Here is a 16,802-nt window from a genome sequence, read left to right as displayed (position 1 = left end):
TGTTGAACTAACCAGTGACTGATCAGCTCTCTTAGAAGAGCCAGTTCTCAGAAGTGGTGAGAAAATCCCTGATGAGAGTACACACACACAAAGCTGCTGGTTCCCACAGCCTTCTGCGAAAGTGCTGAGAGAAACCAACTGGCAGCAGCTCTCACTGAAATCCTCTTGTCCAGGCCACAGTCCATCAGTAACGATGGCTGCACCATTTGTGATAGCTTTAGTCATACAAATGGTGCTCACGGCCTTGAAGGAAGCTGCACAAGGCACCATGTAACAGGAAAAGTGTTTGTCCTAATTGTCAGGAAATCACGAGATCGAATCTGTGGAGTCCAAGAGAGAAATATTCGTCCGTGCTCTCCGCCTTCTAGCGATGGCTTTCCCTCTTATCCGTCCCTCAGAGCAACACTAACCAACTGTGAGTGCGAGAGCTTATTTATGCATGCGAGTTAGTGAAAAGATGCAGTGGCTGGTTCAGAGGAAGCATGTGTTAGCCTTCACACTCCTCGCTTGATAGCATGACTAGCTAGTGGGTGGGAAATGAGCAAATTGGAAGGAAATTGGCCCGTGTTCTATCTTCCCTGCTCTACACCCATGACTGTGTCACCGAACGTGATTCAAATGCACTGATGGCGTGACAAGAGTGCGGCTTTAACGATGAGAAAGAGTAGAGCTCGCTCGGTGATATCATTCTTCTCGAGGTTAGCAGAAACATGATGGGTATTGCCTTTCGAGAACACTTATAATGATAATAAGCTTGAAATGAATTTTATATACTATATACTATTTTATATATATATATATATATATATATATATATATTCTTCTGTTGCAGTAAAGGAAGCTGGAATTACCTTCTAAATCTCATTAGTAGCAGTACTGAAAAATGTCTGAGGTTGCAGAACTTTTTCAGTACTTTTATCTCATGCAGCCTGAGTGCAGTGGAGGGTTTGATAAATGTTCAGCAAGTTCTCTACACACATTGTGTGTCCTTTTGTTTACTGTAATGCAGACGCTCGAAAGAAATTTGTCATTTTCAAACTACAGTGGGGTTCAAGGATGAATATGGATTTTTTTTTAATACATAATCAGAATTTTTTTCTCTGGCTGCAGGCGTCAGATCAGTATTCAGCTGAGCCGAATTTATTAAATCCCCTTACAGCTTTCTTCATTTGAACAGCTTGCCATATTCGGCCTGTTGGGAGCTACAATCACTGCTAGAACTAATGATGATTAGGGCTTCGCTGCCCGAGGCTGTATTCTAAGGTCATCTCTTTCTGTCTGTCGTTCTCTCTGCAGTCTGCCGCTTAGGTTCTGGGTGAACATTCTGAAGAACCCTCATTTCATCTTCGACGTCCACGTGACAGAAGTGGTGGATGCCTCGTTATCGGTCATTGCTCAGACCTTCATGGATGCCTGCACTAAATCGGAGCACAAACTCAGCAGGGTGAGTGATAAGGGCTGCAGTTTCCTGAGAAATCCTAAAGAGTGGGACTTAGATCAGTATAAAACAAGCACAAGCGCCTGGATCTAATCTCACACAATGACTATACACAATACATATGATCTAATAACATTTTCCTGTTTCCTCCAGGACTCCCCAAGCAACAAACTTCTCTATGCAAAGGAGATTTCCACGTATAAAAAGATGGTGGATGAGTAAGTCTTATTATTCAAATCACGTCAAAATATTTTGAAGACTTTTCGTGTGCAGTCCCTTGCGTGTCTGTGTAACAGATGCCTTGATTCCTAATATAAGACAAATCCTGGCTAAAAGTCTCAAGGCCTCGTTTGCAACTTTCTTCCTTCTTAATATACCATATCCACACTAATAATAATGCATCTCCATAGCTTTTTTGTCTGAACGAAGGAGAAATCTTTTGTACTGAGTACACACTGCTCGAGTCATGTACACTGATGTTTATGAGGTGCGATGTGCTCCAGCAAAGACGGCTAAGTTAAGTGACTCTCGGTGCAGTCAGTAATGGATTTCAGAGGGATGTATAGGAGTGAATACAAAATATTGTTGCTCAGAGACACAGTGGGAGACGAAAACTGGACCAGTGGGAGTTCAGGCGAGCTCATAGTTTATCCTAAAGCACCAGGTTTATCAACATTGTCCAAAAAATATATTTATTTTATTTATTGCTGTGGACATTTTTATTCCTTTAGCAGACGCTTTCATCCAAAGCAATTTACACGTATCTGTCTCAGTCACTGAACATCGAGCTTTGGCAGGAAGGAATTCATGTTAAAACTTGAACGAATTCTGAAATGATGCTGATGTTCACACTTATAAGTTAAGAGTTTTGATTGAGCAGAGTAAAGGTGAAAGTGCTTGTGTATGTGCAGATTTATTTATTTATTTATTCCATAGGGATGAGTTAGGGATTAGTTCACAGGAGTGTTCACAGAAGAGGTGGGGCTTTAGCTGTTATTTTTTTGTAGATGGTGTCCAGATTGAGGTTGGAGGTTCATTCTACCAGTCAGCTGGAAGGTTCTAGATAAATAGAGCTCTGTGCACACAGACGCCATGAAAATAACATGAAAATTCGAAATGTATTATGAAATATTCAGAAGCTACATTTGCTTTTATTCAGTCTGAATATGAATGAAATACATGGCATTGTTTAGTTTTAAGGGTATTTCCATAATGTCATTACTAATAAATGTAATTGTCCCACAGTTACTACAAAGGAATCCGAGTCATGGTGCCAGTCAGTGACCAGGACATGAACACACACTTGGCTGAAGTGTCACGGGTGAGAGTGCCTCCTTCCTGCTTTCCTCCATTTCCCTCACCGCCTCACGGTGCTCATGTTTAATGATGTTCTATACGTCCTGTAGGCTCACACCGACAAACTGAATACACAAGTTGCCCTCCATCAGCTGTACCAGTACGCCAGCAAATACTATAAGGAGGTAAAAGTGCTGACACACACACACTATTCACACGATGGATGCTGATAGAGGACGTGGTGCAAATAGAGTTCTGAAAGTCTAATGTTCTTCTGGAGGCTTTAATATCTTTACATCCTTGGAGCGAGCTTTAGTGTGACTTTCACTCTTGTTGACTTTCTCACTTCATCTCTCTCTTTCTCTCTCTCTCTCTGTCTGTATATCTCTCCGTCTCTCTCTCTGTCTGCCCCTCTCTCTCTCTCTCTCTCTGCCTTTCTGTCTGTCTGTATGTCTCTCTCTCTCTCTCTGTCTGTATATCTCTCCATCTCTCTCTGTCTGCCTCTCTCTCTCTCGCTGCCTTTCTCTCTCTCTCTATCTGTATCTCTCTCACTCTCTCTCTCTCTCTTTCTGTCTGTCTCTCTCCATCTGTCTCTCTCTCTCACTCTCTCTCTCTTTCTCACACACACACAGATCATCATGGCTTTGGATGAAGACCCTGCGGCTCAGTGTAAGCAGCTCACCATGCGACTCCAGCAGATAGCGGCCGCTCTCGAGAACAAAGTGATGGATCTCTAACCCGCTCACGGAGAGACAGACGGAGAGAAAGAAACCGAGGTGGAATCGAAACTGCCGCCGGTCACGTCACACTCCAGTCTGTGGGGCAGAAGAAGGAACGGTTAAAGAATAAAAGTCCCTTGGTGTGTAATTAGCATATAAATATAATCAGATGTTGAATTTCTTCCTGTGTAGAAAAAAAAAAGGTTTTAAGAATTGTATTATCTATTTTTTTTAACGTGCAGTCTTTATGAGGAAAGCTTTATAAGGAAGAAATAACTTTTTAAATTGACAGCCTTGTGTTGATTTTGTTGGTTTTGTGTGTGTGTGTGTGTGTGTGTGTGTGTGAATTGAATGTTAATTGTTCACACACAGGATGCCTAAATTCTGACCAAAAGGGAGAATGCTTGGTCACTGATACTGAGCACTGTTTCGTGTGTGTGTGTGTGTGTGTGTGTGTGTGTGTTCATCTTGGAATCATGACTTATGCATTGATCAACCAATCATCATCAAACACGAAACACGCTCGTTGTCTAAAAGCACAGAAGCTTTTCGGGGGTTGTGGTGTTTTCTACTGGTGCAGACCTGCTGAGCTTTGGGTGTCGCCTTAGCAACCTAAAAAGAAGCCAGCATTATGATCCACAGCAGCACACTTCCTGTCCGTTCCCAAAATTCACCCTGACCGCACAGGCCAGATTTGGTTTAGGCAATAGTACTGAAACTGGAAAGTGTCTCAACACAAGGCGTGTCATTTTTCTACGTAAAGAAAATAAAAGTCGGTTATTTGTGTGCGTGGTTCATATCAGGAAGCGTAACCGGACACAACCGGAAAAAAAAGAGATGGTCACTTTTTATGGTGCACTAAAAGTTCATTTCCCTGAGATGATTACAGCATGCCTGTGTTTCCTCGAAGAATCGCGGCGACGTGACTGAATCAAACGCTCCGTTGACTTTTTTAATCTAAACTCCGTCCTAATATCATCACAGCGCTCTCTGGGCGGTTCGGTCCCGGATGCCACTCGGAGTTTCGCTGTTTTTTTCCCTCCGTTGTTGCTCTGTTGAAGCATCCGAACATTTCACACTATGTACATTTTCATTCCTCGCCAGTAGATACACCATCCTGAGGGCTGAGAGATTATGTTGTGTTTTTTTTTATTATTTATTTACTTCTCTAACGAACAAACCTGTTGCTTTTGAATTGGAATCTTTTCTGAATCCGAACGATTCCGTCGTCTACTTCAATGACGAGCGCAACTGAACGACGGAGCACTTAAGAGACTCATTGTCTGATTACGGCTTGGTTCTAAACTAAACTGTAGTTTATTTTAATCTGAATCCGGATTGCAACGTAAACAACCTTTAATTGTAAACAAACATTTGATAACGCCTGCTGTGCTTTTTTTTTTGTACCTTTGTACTCCTCATACCTCTAGATGTCATAAATGTAAGCACCAAATACTGCAATACACACAAATCCTTCTCACTGTTGTTGTTGAGGTTTTTTTTTTTATTATTATTATTCTTATTTTTGTTCTATGAAGCTGTTGCTTGCCGTGTTGATCCAGGATCAGTTTTGAGATCTCTCGCAGCTCCACTAGTTCTTTTGGTCAGTCAGAACTGGTTCTCGATCACCACAAATCCCTGTTTGTTGTCGTTGTTTGTTTGTTTTTTTAAGCTGTACCTCTCAGGGCTCGTCTTGCCCTTGATTTTACTGCCAGTCTGATACATTTCGGTCTCTGAATAGTGGGACTTCCTCTTTGAAGTAACACTGGTCTGTTTTGTCGCCGAACAGTGTGGGGCGTTGTGAAGAAGCCTTGTGGCGCTTGGCACTGCCCACTCAATTCCCCTCGCGCTGTAATGAAAGCAGCGCGAGCCGTGTTTGATCTTAATTGCATGTGGGCTGCTGACACTGTGCTTTTTTAAAACGCCGCGCTGATACATTCCTCGTTTCTCATTTCCGTTCACGACCGGAGACCGAGCCCTTCTTCCCCATCCCTCGAGCTCGATGTAAAGCTTCTTTCAGCCTTTCTTTCACCAAAATGTGCCTTACAACGATAAGTGTTACACCTTCTTTTTTTTTTTGTTGATTATCGATGATATTTGGTGATAATGGCGAGTTTTAGTCCTAGGGCGCTTGCAGTGTATTTGCAGCCGTGGTGTCGAGTGTAAGTAGGATCAATTTTCTGTGCCGTAGTCACAATGTGCCAATAGGCTAATCAAATAAGAGAGAAAAAGGCAGTTTTTATATTAGTGTGCATCTTTGGAACGTCCTTGGCTTGTGTTTGTGTGTGTGTGTGAGTGTGTGTGTGTGTGTGTGTGTGTGGGTTGTGTGTGCTTTTGTAGTTGTATTGGGAACAAGCTTAGATTAGTCAGAACTAAACTAAGCTGTGGTGAATGTAAAATAATTCCCCCAAAGCATCTGCGACTTTGCTTTTTATTCCTCATCCAAACGGAGAATCTTCAATAGAAGTGTTGAGTAGCACAGGGTGTCTCACTGGTGTGTTATCCCTTAGAGCTATAATTTGTTTCTATGCTATTCCATAGTGTGTATGAAAAAAAAAAATCTATACTCGATGACCTTCTTACTGCTGTGCAGTTATTTTTATTCTTTCATGTCCTATGATATTATTATATTGCCTTTGTATCAACAGAAAAGCAAAATCTGTCAGCAATGTATTCTTGTGTAATATCCTATGCATTTGAAGTCCTGGAAAATGGCGATATGTCGTGCTGTTATCAAAATGTTTTTGGGTTTTTTTTTTCCTCCCCCCCCCTTCCTTGTGGTTGTATAGTGAACTGAGATTCCCGGGACTGTAAGGTACAGTAAGGCAGGAGAATAAAGATTAGCCACGGCTCTTTCAGGCCTGGCACCTCAGAAGAGTTCTTACATGCCTAATCTGTTTGTACTGAAGTGCTCGCCGCTCAGCAAGGGTCAAGGCCTGACAAAACACCTTGCGCCCTTACATCAATAAAGAGACACTTCCATTTCATCGCCTCTCTCTGCGTGGTTTTTTTTTTTCTCTCATCGAATGAACATGCGCTACGACTCGACTGCGAGTGAACCGCCGTGTAACCCGTAATGAGATCGTGTCCTTATTAGTGTTGATGGAGAAGGTGGTCAGTCAGAGAGCAGACTGTATTTATGATGCATGTTTCACTGTTTACTGTTAGAAGTGTTTTAAAGAGCCATTCACATGAATATTGGTTAAAATATTCGTTTCAATTCAATTTTATTCGTATAGCACTTTTAACAATAGACATTGTCTCAAAGCAGCTTTACAGACCATAAAAAAACAAAAAACTTGCAAAAGTCCTAGATGATAGACAAAATCATCTCTAGTGGGAAAGCCTGAGGCGACTGTGGCAGGGAAAAACTCCCTTAGATGGTATGAGGAAGAAATCTTGAGAGGAACCAGACTCAAAAGGGAACCCATCCTCATTTGGGTGACACCGTAGAGAGTGATTATAAATTATTATGACCACTGAATAGTGTGATTATGAACAATGTCCTTTCTGCAGTCATGTACAAAAAATATTTCAACTTCACTATTAACCCTTTTTACCAGTCCACTGGAAATGGACTTATGGGACGTTTTCTGGCTGTGAGTCTGATATAAAATGAATCAGGACTCAGGCTTTCAGTGTGTTTCAGACGTTTGTTTTTCCCTCTGTTGGAAAACCGTACAGAGAATTTTATTGGTTGTAGATCAAATTTATGAACAAGCACTTATCAACATTAACTTTAAAGATACAAACATTTGTGTGGGAAATAATAACCGTTTTTTTTTTTTTTTTAGAACATTTCTAAGAATATATCCCCCCAGTAAAACAGAAATATGTATGAAACGCTACAAATTCTTAAAATCCTGAGTGTCTACTTTCATATGAGCTTCATATTAACCGCCACTGTGGAGTGGAACATGACAAAGACATTCAATGTTCAACATGAAGACAACAAAACAGGAACAAACTCCATTACTCCTGTGGAAAAAAAGAGTTAATCTTTTTCTTTTTTTTTACTTTAACTGGATGCATTTAGAATAAAATAAAGTAATTCAAAAGAATTTGCATCTAAAGCAACAAGCTGTGTCCAAAATAAAAACACACAATACCTGCAAAGAATTAATCCAGGGATCCCAACAAAGTCCCAGAAAAACACAATCAAAGGAAAATTAATTAAATCACTGAATAAATAAATAAATCTAAAAAAAAGAAAGATGAAAGCTGACACTGCTTTGTGCCGAAGAGAGAAAAATCAAAGTGAAGACAAAGTCCCATGAAACCAAACCAACTGAACAGCAGCAATGTGAAATATGCTCATGTGCCCTCTCATATAGTACCACACACACACACACACGACATGCATACACACATATACACACATACACACACAAACATACACAGATACGCACATACAAGCACATATACATACACACATAAATACACATAAATACACACACACACAAATACACATACACAAATACACACATACACACACACACACATAAATACACATATACACAAATACACAGATGCGCACATACACACACTCACATACAAGCACACATATATAATTACACATATACACATAAATACACACATACACAAATACACACATACACACACACACATAAATACACATATACACATAAATACACAGATGCGCACATACACACACTCACATACAAGCACACATATATAATTACACATATACACATAAATACACACACACACACACGCACATACACAAAAACATACACAGAAACGCACATACAAGCACACATATATAATTACACATATACACATAAATACACACACACACATAAATACACATATACACATAAATACACAGATGCGCACATACACACACTCACATACAAGCACATATAAATACACACATACACACACATACACACATACACAAAAACATACACAGAAACGCACATACAAGCACATATAAATACACACATACACACACATACACACATACACAAAAACATACACACACTCACATACAAGCACATATAAATACACATACACACACATTCACGCACATACACAAAAACATACACAGAAACGCACATACAAGCACATATAAATACACACATACACACACATACACGCACATACACAAAAACATACACAGAAACGCACATACAAGCACATATAAATACACACATACACACACATACACAAAAACATACACAGAAACGCACATACAAGCACATATAAATACACACATACACACACATACACACACACACACAAAAACATACACAGAAACGCACATACAAGCACATATAAATACACACATACACACACATACACAAAAACATACACAGAAACGCACATACAAGCACATATAAATACACACATAAATACACATAAATACACACACACAAATACACATACACAAATACACACATACACACACACAAATACACATATACACATAAATACACAGATGCGCACATACACACACTCACATACATGCACACATATATAATTACACATATACACATAAATACACACACACACATACACGAACATACACAAAAACATACACAGATACGCACATACAAGCACACATACATACACACATACACACACACACAAATACACATAAATACACAGATGCGCACATACACACACTCACATACATGCACACATATATAATTACACATATACACATAAATACACACACACACATACACGAACATACACAAAAACATACACAGATACGCACATACAAGCACACATACATACACACATACACACACACACAAATACACATAAATACACAGATGCGCACATACACACACTCACATACATGCACACATATATAATTACACATATACACATAAATACACACACACACATACACACACACACATACATGCACACATATATAATTACACATATACACATAAATACACACACACACATACACGAACATACACAAAAACATACACAGATATGCACATCCAAGCACACATACATACACACATAAATACACATAAATACACACACACACAAATACACACACATACACGCACATACACAAAAACATACACAGATACGCACATACATACACATAAATACACACACACACACAAACACACACACAAATACACACATACACACACACACACATAAATACACATATACACATAAATACACAGATGCGCACATACACACACTCACATGCACACATATATAATTACACAGATACGCACATACAAGCAATAAATACACATAAATACACACACACACACAAATACACACACATACACGCACATACACAAAAACATACACAGATACGCACATACATACACACATAAATACACACATAAATACACAAATACACACACACAAATACACATACACAAATACACATATACACATAAATACACAGATGCGCACATACACACACTCACATACATGCACACATATATAATTACACATATACACAAAAATACACACACACACATACACACACACACAAAAACACACAGATACGCACATACAAGCACACATACATACACACATAAATACACATAAATACACACACACACACACAAATACACACACATACACACACATACACGCACACACGAATACACATACACAAATACACACACACACACGAATACACATACACAAATACACACATACACACACATAAATACACATAAATACACACACACACACACATAAATACACACATACACACACAAACATACACAGATACACACATACACACACTCACATACATGCACACATATATAATTACACATATACACATAAATACACACACACACATACACATACACAAACTCACATACATACACACACATATACACTGACCAGGCATAACATTATGACCACCTGCCTAATGTTGTGTAGGTCCCCCTTTTGCTGCCAAAACAGCCCTGACCCATCATGCACTGTGTATTCTGACACCTTCCTATCAGAACCAGCATTAACTTCTTCAGCAATTTCAGCAACAGTAGCTTGTCTGTTGGATCGAACCACATAGTCCAGCCATCGCGCCCTACGTGCAACAATGAGCCTTGGCCGAGCCTTAATGTTATACCTGATTGGTGTACACACACACACACACACACACACCATTCTTCTCATCACTACAAACAAAAACAGAATGGAAGAATATATAATGTTGCACCATCTCAGACAGGCACGAAGCTTGAATAAATACTTTCCATTCCTGAGAATTCAGCTCGGGTCAGTGAGTCAGAAAAGAGGAAAATCGTCGTGACCTGTAATTGTAAGAGGAGTTAAAGGCCAGCAAAAGCGATGTGGCACTGCACCAAGACAGACCTTTTTTTTCCTTGATTGTATTTTTAGAATAAAAAAAAGCTTTCAGCATCTGTGGGCTTTTGAGTCCAGAAGGCTGTGCTTCACATGGCTGCTCAATCAATCAAATCAAATTAATAAAACACTTTCAAAAAAGAAAAAAAGTGTTTTTTCACACTGAGAACATAATGATTTAAACACTCGTATGCTTCCTTCCATTTCAGCCATAGGCATCACTCATGGTTCATCAGTCAGCGAGTATGTGTGTGTGTGTGTGTTGTTATGTCCTAACCTGCAGCCAATCTCTTCTTCTCATGCTTCAGACATTCTTAAATGTATTATTTTCTCTTTCCTTTTGCATACAAAACAAACCAAGCAACAGAGACTGTAATTAAACAAGATGACCAAGTTGTGTTTCATGTGTTGTTATGATTAGTACTGCATCAGTTGCCCACATAAGCAGATGCTGATGGTGGGTGTGTTGGATGTGTCAGTCTCCCAAAGGTGCAGGAAAGTATTTAAAGCCAGAATGATACAGGTTTACAGAGAGATCCTCTGTATCTTTGGGGAAAAAAAAGAAACAATAATACATAATTTATTGGCCTTTTCCATAGCTAGCGCTGGTAACATACACACAGTGTTTTTTAGGAGATCAGTTTGGCCTTGGTGTCTGTCGTATATGTAGTTCTTTTACTCTGTGAGTGTTTATCTCTATATCTCTTCTGGTAAACAACTTTTGAAAAATGCCTCCTTGAAACATTCTGAAGAAAGTTGAGGGGGAAAACAAGAAAGAAAGAAAAAAGTAAAGCATGGACTGAACAGTGTTTCATTGTACAAGAAAAACAAGTGTAGAAAGGTCTGTAAGACCGAGCTCAAGGACACAGGGAAACGTCCGGCTCAGTGATGCCATGCGTCCACTTTTCTCCACTGCACTGCTGCACCTTACTTATTTCCATGTTTATTATAAGGGTGTGTGAGTGCATGCTCTGTGGTTAAGGTGTTGGGCTACTGATCAGAAGGTTGTGAGTTCAAATTCCACAAAACTGCTAAGCTTTTGAGCAAAGTGCTTAACCCTCAACTGTAAGGTACTCTGGAGCTAGCAAAAGATGTAAATAAGGTGATGGTTTTGGGTGATGAGGTTTTGGCATTCCAGTTAGCAAAACTGATAACTGAAAATACTTCAACAACACAACAACAATCGGGCATAACATTATGAGGTGAAGTGAATAACACTGATGATCTCCTCATCATGGCACCTGTTAGTGGATGGGATATATTAGGCAGCAAGTCAACATTTTGTTCTCAAAGTTGATGTTAGAAGCAGGAAAAATGGACAAGAGTAAGGACTTGAGCGAGTTTGACAAGGGCCAAATTGTGAGGTCTAGACGACTGGATCAGAGCATCTCCAAAACTGCATCTCTTGTGGGGTGTTCCCGGTCTGCAGTGGTCAGTATCTATCAAAAGTGGTCCAAGGAAGGAACAGTGGTGAACCGGTGACAGGGTCATGGGCGGCCAAGGCTCACTGATGCACGTGGGGAGCGAAGGCTGGCCCGTGTAGTCCGATCCAACGGACGAGCTACCGTTGCTAAAATTGCTGAAGAAGTTTATGCTGGTTCTGATAGAAAGGTGCCAGGGGGATCAACACAATATTAAGAAGGTGGTCATAATGTTATGCCTGGTCAGTGTATACAACTTTTCTGCAACTATACTTTAAAGTTGCTTCAAATTTTCTTTCAAAATTTAAAGACAGCTCCTGCTTCTCAGTGCACCTTTTATCCATCCTGAATAATATGTAAAATTAGAAACAGTGTGTCCCAAATTGTAGTATGTTGAAATGAGGTAATATTAAAATTGTACTATTTCTTGTACATTTTCAAAGCATGAATCTGTGGACGCTTTTTCAGGTTATATTTGCCGCAAATCCTTGCATGAAAGAGTTTCACCGAAATTCAACTGCAAACATGGTGAACAAGTGTAACGTCACTGCTGCATGTTCAGTATTAAAATAGAGAATTGTAAATGAATTGGGGAAAAATAAATCAAGGGAATGATAAATGATAGTGTCAAAGGTGCCCAAGGATCATTGGAAGTCTATCCTATCTGGTCTGATCCCACAGAAGAGCTACAGTAGCATGGATTGATGAAGAAGTTCGAAGGGTATACACTGGTCCACCATGATTGCAGGTTGAACTCAGTGAAGCAAACCATCACAAATCTCACAAAAAATGCACCATAACCTGGTTGTGAAAGTGTACACACTCTTTAATTAAAGTGATGTTAAATGCTCAGAATAAACCGATCACATTAAAACTTCTGATCAAAATGAATTATCATACAGCTCTAATTAATTAATGGGATTCTGATTAACATTAAATAAAGATCAGCCATTTCTGGAGGATTTTCTTGACACCTTCATGGTTTCTGACTGCTGAAGCCATTTAAAGTTTTCAGAGTATGTACAGGATCTCATTGTGGAAAGGAATCGATCATGAGAGAGGTACGAATGAATTTCCAAACATCAAATGTACCATGGAACAGTGTGAAGGCCATCATCAATAAGTGGAGAAAATGGGACAGCATGGTGACATTACTGAAAACACAGTGTCCCTCCAAAACTGATGAAAGGACAAGAAAAAAATCGTATCAGGGAGGCTGCTGATAGACCTACAGCAACATTAAAGGATCTGCAGGAATATCTATTCAATTCAGTTCAATTCAATTCAATTTATTTGTATGGGCTTTGTCTCAAAGCAACTTTACAGAAGAATAGAAATATAGAATAAAATGATAAAATTTAAAATTAAGATACTATTTATGCCTAACGTTTATCCATAATGAGCAAACCTAAGCCCTGAGATGATGAGGAAGAAACCTTGAGAGGAACCAGGCTCATCCTCTTTTGGGTGACACTGATAAATAATGTACATTTCAATAACAGTTTATAATCAAGTGGAATTGTGCAACCAACAACTCCTGAGGCACTAACAGGTCAGCGTAATTTCTGAGTTCATTATAGACTTAACACTAGTCTTCAAATGTTCACAACATAACAGCAGTTCAAAGACAGCGCCATAGTCTCCAAGTGGCTGGCAAATACTGATCACTCACTGCATGTGACTATAATCACTCATATTCTTCACCACAGTATGGGGTAGGACTAGATGGGGAAAAAAAACACCCAAGCCCAAATAAAATACCCCAAACCCTGTGGCAAAATGTGTTATGGTCTGATGAGACCAATAATCCTATAAACTAGAGCTCATCTCTCACAAAACACCATACCACCATACTCCGCCAGAGGCAGTGGGAATCATCTGGATAACTCATGCCAATGTGGAATAGCATAAAACATAAGAGGTGACTAACAAGATCAACCAAGCGGTCATGAACAGGACTGAGTGAGCTAGTTGTGAATTCCGCACAGTATGAGAGGAATTTGCAGTAGAGGAGATGGTGAGGCCAGTTGTTACCCTGGCCCACCCTGCCCTTGCGGACAACTGTTGTACAGCCCCTGGCAGATTCAGCTCATGGTGGTGAAGCCTACCTCAGGAACAGCATGGAAGAGCTAGCAGAGAGCTGCACAGCCTGCTGGTTGATGTAACTGACATCAAAGTATTGCCTTAGTGAACCAACACATGCTGACCTCAAAACTGGTAAAAAATAACTTGAAGGCAGGACAGACTGCCCTCAAATCTAGCTCCTTGATGTGTTCTGATCTTACACCAGGAGGCCTCCTATGCTCTGTGGTACCGTGCTGTAAGGGAGACTTCGGTTGTGGCCCCTTTGATGGGGTACAATCCCCAAGCAGAATTCTCTCGTTAGAAATGTTTTGTGCCTCCAGCAAGGTAGAACTTGGGCTCCCTTTTGCTGAAGGTCATTGTAGCAGGTTGGGGTGGGGTTTAGTCAGAATTTGCACTGGAAGGGAGGTGACAAACATGGATTACTATTGACTAGCAGACCAACCCTAAGCCTGGGTGTCTCATGTGTATTCATGTGATCTATCTTTTAGGTGATTCTCTCCCTCACTTGCTCTCTCTCTCTCTCTCTCTCTCTGAGAAGTGATCTGAGTGTCAGTGAGCGTTCATGAATAGAGCAAAGCAGAAAGCCATGATTAAGCTGGACATCTGCAACGGTGTTTTGAAAAGTTTTGCGTTACTCAGTATGATGCCAAAGGCATGAGTCAAAATAGAGTTTCTGAGAAGTGTGCTGCTAGAAGTGTTCCTGTCAGGTTATAACAGTTTCTGAAAAGCACAAATCTCCAGCAACCCTAGAGAAAACCACCACTGGCCATGAGTGGAAGAAGAAGAAGGAGAAGAAGAAGAAGAAGAAGAAGAAGAAGAAGAAGCCTTTGTTCATCACATATAGCACGGTGAGCCCATTGAGCCTCCACTGCACTTTTAAAGAAGAAAAAAACCTTGAGATGCTGAGGACCTGAGACGCTTTCAGTAACCAATTTTATTATTTTTATTATTATTATTTTTATTTATTTATTTTTAAATAGAAACAATAATATATGCAATAATACATATCAAGCTTTCACTCTGACTTTCAAGAAGTTTTACCATCCCATCACTCCAAAGTATAAAGTACAGTACAAAAGCCTGAAATTAGGAAAACAGATCAAAGTAGTCTTCAGGAATCCGGGCCATTAATATGACATTTTATGAAAACCCAAAACAAATGGGTTAGTGCAAAGGGCACTATTTACACACACACACACACACACACTACGTTAGCTACATATATACGTTTTATTTAGTTATCAAACACTACATCAGATTTTTATAGCAGAATAATAGCGTATAAACCTTTTTATAGGGAGAACGTCTCTTGAAATGTTATAGAACGGGTCGCTCTATCATCCTTCTCGGTAGGACTTTCTATATTTACCACACTTTGGCATGATGATGATTAAAACACTTACAGCTTTGCTAATAACTTTGTAATATTGACTTAACGATTACAACAATCAAGCCAATCAAGGCTAATCAAGCCAATCAGGATTGAAGTCTGACTGGACAGGACTCTGTTGAAACTTACTGGCTAAACTGAATCATATTATTAAAACGTCAACATTACATATTATATTTTATTGTAAAGTTCGTTTGAATGGAAAATTAATAAAATATCATGTTTATAGTCAAAAATAAAAACCCACCAGTTGCATCAAAAACCAACCCAAATTTTATCAACCCGCCCAATGCATTTTTTCCCGGTTAGACGTGACCAAAAGGAGCTCGATTGGGCGAGAAACCGCCCAATCTGGCAACACATGTTATATAGGTTAAATTGTATGGCCGTTCCAACTGAATACAGTATATAAAAAGTAAAGAAGCTTAAATGTCAGCTGGAGTATGCGTGACTTGTGTCTTTAAGTCAAAATCTTCAATAATCTAATATGTTATGAATCTAATTGTTTGCAGCAAAGACTTATTAAAGACCTTATTCTGGCAATTTACATCACTTTCGGTTTTGGGTTGGAGAAACTAGTGCATTAATATTGCATATAATTTTGTGTTGCTGGTTTGGTTTTTTTTTTTGTAAACATTTTTTAATTAGCATTTTTTATGATTAAAATAATAGTACTTTTTATTATTTCTTTATTATTTTTTTAAAAATTATTTTATGTATTTAGATCTACTTGATATATATATATATATATATAAACCTATATATTTAGATTTTAAAATTATACATTTATATATTTTATAACTTATATACACAGATCTATGTGATTATATAATCTGCATGTAAGTCTATTGCTTAAGGCTTTTCTGGTTTATTTAATTCGCTGTATGTATTTATTTATTTATTTTAAATCATGTTATGTTAATGGTGTTGTATCTCAATATTGTAATCTCAATAATAATAATAATAATAATAATAATAATAATAATAATAATAATGAAACCACATGAAGAGCACATACATGTAAGGCGGGCTTTTTTATACCGGAAGTGATTCTTTCTAATCCATGACATTTAGCCAATCGTAGCTCAGGACACTGAATTTTACCCAATCAGATTAGTTTGGGG

The 16,802-nt window shown here is 39.0% G+C and overlaps 1 protein-coding gene across 4 annotated transcripts in view; it reads left to right on the top strand.

Moving 5' to 3' along the window:
• The window catches only part of plxnb2b (plexin b2b), a 139,857-nt gene extending 133,417 nt beyond the window's left edge, over window positions 1-6,440 (top strand). For all 4 annotated transcript variants that reach the window (XM_058407908.1, XM_058407909.1, XM_058407910.1 and 1 more), the window contains 5 exons: window positions 1,297-1,444; window positions 1,592-1,656; window positions 2,684-2,759; window positions 2,845-2,919; window positions 3,367-6,440. In XM_058407908.1, coding sequence (XP_058263891.1) covers window positions 1,297-1,444; window positions 1,592-1,656; window positions 2,684-2,759; window positions 2,845-2,919; window positions 3,367-3,471 — 469 coding nt within the window. In that variant the 3' untranslated portion in view covers window positions 3,472-6,440. The remainder of the gene's footprint in view (window positions 1-1,296; window positions 1,445-1,591; window positions 1,657-2,683; window positions 2,760-2,844; window positions 2,920-3,366) is intronic.
• The last annotated feature ends 10,362 nt before the right edge of the window (window positions 6,441-16,802 follow it).

The sequence above is a fragment of the Hemibagrus wyckioides genome, linkage group LG14 (assembly GCF_019097595.1).
Source record: "Hemibagrus wyckioides isolate EC202008001 linkage group LG14, SWU_Hwy_1.0, whole genome shotgun sequence".
Taxonomy (NCBI): domain Eukaryota; kingdom Metazoa; phylum Chordata; class Actinopteri; order Siluriformes; family Bagridae; genus Hemibagrus; species Hemibagrus wyckioides.
This window is presented reverse-complemented; position numbering and strand designations above follow the sequence as displayed.